At 48.8% G+C, this 4110-nt stretch overlaps 2 protein-coding genes across 2 annotated transcripts; one reads left to right on the forward strand and one right to left on the reverse strand.

The window, feature by feature from the left end:
• Positions 1 to 1568: 1568 nt before the first annotated feature.
• LOC112451864 lies at positions 1569 to 2694 on the forward strand (the record flags this gene model as incomplete). The annotated part of the gene is made up of 2 exons (XM_025011770.1): positions 1569 to 1742; positions 1828 to 2694. Coding segments are annotated over 2 exons (1031 nt in total), but the record flags the coding sequence as incomplete, so codon positions are not given.
• A 495-nt stretch (positions 2695 to 3189) lies between these two features.
• On the reverse strand, positions 3190 to 3798 carry LOC112451863. The gene has a single exon (XM_025011769.1). It carries the CDS (start codon positions 3796 to 3798, stop codon positions 3190 to 3192), a length of 609 nt encoding a protein of 202 aa, XP_024867537.1.
• Positions 3799 to 4110: the final 312 nt, after the last annotated feature.

Raw genomic sequence — 4110 nt, forward strand, 5'->3', positions numbered from 1 at the left:
TATCATAAAGATACAATTATATACATATATTCAATTATATAATTTCTAATTATAGTTAGAGGCCAACTAATTATCTCTATATTTTTCAAGTTTAATTTCATTAGAATTGTTTATTAGAAATGTTTATTAGAATTTACACTTGAAAAATAAAGACAGATAATTAGTAGGTCTCTAACTATAATTTAAAAAAAAAAAATAAATAAATAAAGTATACTTTTAACTTTTAAGTTGTAAACGTCTACAATAAACATCTAAATTCAACTTTTACGAAAATTTAATTTATCTCTTGCAGTACTACATAATTAAAATATTAAATATGCCATAAAATACAATTTTTGAAAATAATATTTATCACATAAACATTTTTCCTTTTTTTAATTCTTGCAATTTTCTTCTGCTTTTTATTACAATATTAATATTAATTTTACTTCTTTGCAGAAGGTCATAGTGATGTACATAACTCAACATCTAATAAAAAATATATGCTTTATAGAACAAGATCTAGGACATTGTACAATAATGTCAAAAGTGATATTAAAGTAAACGCTCCATTCCAGAAAAAGACAAAGAAATTGTTAAACGCTAATAAAGGTAAGAGTGCAAATTTTAATGTCATATTTACAAGTTTTATATTTTTTAAATTTAATCAAATTAGTTAAAATATTAATGACTATTTTTATTCTTTCTTTCTTTCTTTTTCAATTATTAATATTAGACATTTCCTATGAAATAATACTATGTCGTGGTTTCTTGTCTATATTTAATTTATTACTCAGTTGCTAATCCATCCACTTGTAAAGAAGGCGTGCAAAGTCAATTAGTCGCATATATTAAAGTATTATTGACGTTTTTCATTTCTAAAAAAGGCATGTAAAGTTGATAATCAAATCTATCAAAATTTATTGTTGTCGCCTTTACGCAATACCAATTGATTCTCTCGTTGCGTTTACTTCGTGAGCGGCTATTATTGCATATTTTACCAGTTGATAAAGTATATCTAAGAGTTAATAGTGTTTATAATATAAAAATAGCTTAAATAAATAAGCAGCGCGCGTTTAAAATGTCTAGTTATTACATAAAATTAATTTTTTCACATATATTTTGTCAAGGTGGATCATGAAGTTAACTATATGCCCTATGTGCCTTTTTATTTAAATAGGGAAAATCTTCAAAAAGACTCCCCGCTCCTCGGGACCGAGGCGGGGTTGTGCCGGATTCCACGGGCGCATATTGCCGAGGCGACGTCACCCATGGCCTACCAGCTAAAACCCCCACTAGTCCCTTCTAAGTGCTATATGGGGGGGACTCGGGAAACGCAGTGATCACGTCCGTGATCCCCCCACACTGGCTTTGAACAGGCACCCTCCTGGGGGGGGGGGGGGCATTGAGCCCCCCTTGTCCTTAGGGACAAAAAGCTAACTAATAAGTGGCGGACTGAAGGGGACTAACCTCAGTTCGCCACCCCCCCCCACTCTGGGGGAGCTGGCCCTTCGAGGAGCGCCTTACGGCAACCGGTCAAGATCAGTTGTGACACGCGGCAAGCCCGTAGCCGCGCGCCACCCCTTTAGGCGGTAGAGGAGAAGGCTCAGCCGCAGCCATCGAGGGCGGACCATCGGGGAGCGCCGGGGCACCAGTCAGGCACCTGCCAATTGGAACTCGCCATCGGGGAACGCCCCGGCAACCAGTCAGGCCCACCCATCGAGGAGCGGATCACCCTGTCCCCACCGCGCCCTTCCATAAGGGTAGGTAGTCCGAGTCCGCGACCTAAGTCCCAGACCCCGGTCCCCAAAGTATTTTGGTTTTAATTCGGAGTTTTCCTTCTCCTAGGCTGGTTGGCTTCCTGGCCTCACGAGCCCAGCCTGCCCGAGTTCGGGTTCCCCGGGTTCGCCAAACCCGTATCAGGGACGCCCACCAGGAGTCTCGAAGGACCCCCGAAAGCCGTTCCCGACCCCTGGGACGTCATCCGGACCGAAATCCGCCACCCGTCGGCCGACTCAAGCAGAAAAAGCTTCCACCATACTCCCCCGCGGGCTAAGCGAAAGATCCGGCCGAGCAAGCTCGATCCCGGTCCCCTGCCGCCCACGAGAAGACAGGGCACAGGATGCTCCCTCAATACAATCGCCGACCAACGGGTTCCTAAACACGCCGCCGACCCTTACGTCCGGTGGCAGGACACCACCAACCCTAACCCGGTCCGAGCGGCCCAGTGGATCACCCTCCTAGGGGGCTGTCCGGCCCCGACCTCGGATCATTTTCGTGCGGCCTGGACAGCCCCTGTAGGCCCGCAATTCCGCGACCTGCCGGAGCACCGGCGTGCAATGGTCGCGAGATTGTCCCCCATCCTGCTGGAGCACCGGCGTGCAATGGATGGAGGAAGACCCACCCCGTCCTGGTTGCCGGTGGTAGAATCAAAATCCTCTAACGGTCCCGGCCGACCGGGCGTTTACAGTCGCCATCCCCTAGCGGCTGTTGGAGTCTGGGTGGCCGAAGCCAGACCCAGACTCCTAGCGGGGCAGCCGGTCTCCCGGTTTTTTGTGGGAAGGGTTTTCCTTCCCTTAGGGCCGTCGGGAGAGCAAAGGCCCATCCCTTACGGCCCCGCCTGGGCCGAGCAAACTTATTATAGAAGTCGCCTACCTCGCGAGTCCCCGAAGGGACTCCCTGGTCCCCGCCAGCTCAAAGACTGACGAAGATTACGGTGCTGGTGTGCTCGGGTACCCCGGGTGCGCAAGACCCGTATCGGGGAAGGCCCCTAGGGGCCCCAAAGAGCCCCCAGTGACCTTTCCCGACCCCTGGGGGGTCCCTCCGCCGACCTGTTTGGCACTAATTGCGACGGCAGGGGGATAGGCAATGACCCGTTCCCGTGCCGCCCACCCGTCTCTTTTGTTCCAACCGGGCCTGTGTTTTAGGCCCCTCTTCTTCCTCTCGTGACACATCCTTCCTCCAACGCGTTGGGGGAAAGTACCTGTGTGTATTGGGGAAGAGGGACGCCCCCCTCGTCGGAGGAAACGGCAACCCCTTACCTCTACATAGTTGTCCTATTCCCTGTTCCCTATTTGTTGGGAACCACTAGTAGATTCCTCCTCGGACTGGGGGGGGGGGGGACTTTCAGTCCGCTTCATCGTCAGGAGGAGGGGCGGCTTCTCCCCTCCTTACCCTCTCGTCCGCCTCCTTCCGCGACATGACTTTGTCTCAAAAGGAGGCGAAACTCCTCCAGTTTTCCCTTCTTCTCTTTCCCGCCTGAACCGTCGTTGCGATGACGGCCAGGAGAGAGAGGTCTTCTCCGATTTCCGCCCGGAGGGCACGGCGCTCTTCGTCCCACGCTGGACAGTCCTCCAGCGTGTGTTGCGCCGTGTCCGCTCCCTCCGGACAGTGGTGGCAGCGCGTGGTGCGCTCTTTCCCGATGCGGTGCAAGTATTTGCCGAAACATCCGTGGCCTGTTATTACCTGCACCGCGTGGAAGGCAAGGTTTCTTTTCTTTATGCCTTCCACCCACTTCTCTAATACCGGTTGGATGGCTTCGATGACCCTCCTCCTCCAGAGGTGCCGGGGGTCCGCTAGATCCTCCTTCCAAGAGCGGAGGAGGGTCTCCTTTGATCGGAGCTTCAGCTCCCTTCTATTCCTCGGCGGGACTTCCCCCAGTGCCTCCCTAACCCTGCTGACCGCCTCGTACGTTTCTGCGTACGACCTAGTCAGCAGGTGTATCGGGGGAATTCCCGCGAGGGTGGTCGTCCCCATGTGGGAGACGGTTCTATATGCTCTGACGGCTCTGATCGCAATAGTTTTCTGCGCAGCCGCCATTTTGGCATTGAGGCAGGGAATATTCCCCACCTTCTCCCACCATATCGGTACTGCGTACAGCAGCACCGAATGCCCTATGTGTCCTATTAAATTAGGGCAATCTAAGTGATCTGTACTCAATTACATGTAATAATATAGGTATTACTCGTGTAGACAAAATATATAAATTTGTTACCGTCCAATAACCCTTTTTCTTTTTGCTGATTCTATTTTGTGAAATATTATATTATATTATATATATTTATATATATATATATATATATATATATATATGGGCAGATCCATTACTTTTCGACCAAAAGTTGCGGGGGT

Source organism: Temnothorax curvispinosus, unplaced genomic scaffold (assembly GCF_003070985.1).
Source record: "Temnothorax curvispinosus isolate PA1 unplaced genomic scaffold, ASM307098v1 QBEX01002700.1, whole genome shotgun sequence".
NCBI classification, from domain to species: Eukaryota; Metazoa; Arthropoda; class Insecta; order Hymenoptera; family Formicidae; genus Temnothorax; species Temnothorax curvispinosus.

Coding starts and splice junctions, on each gene's coding strand:
- LOC112451863 (XM_025011769.1), bottom strand. CDS start 3,798: ATGGCGGCTGCGCAGAAAACTATTGCGATCAGAGCCGTCAGAGCATAT.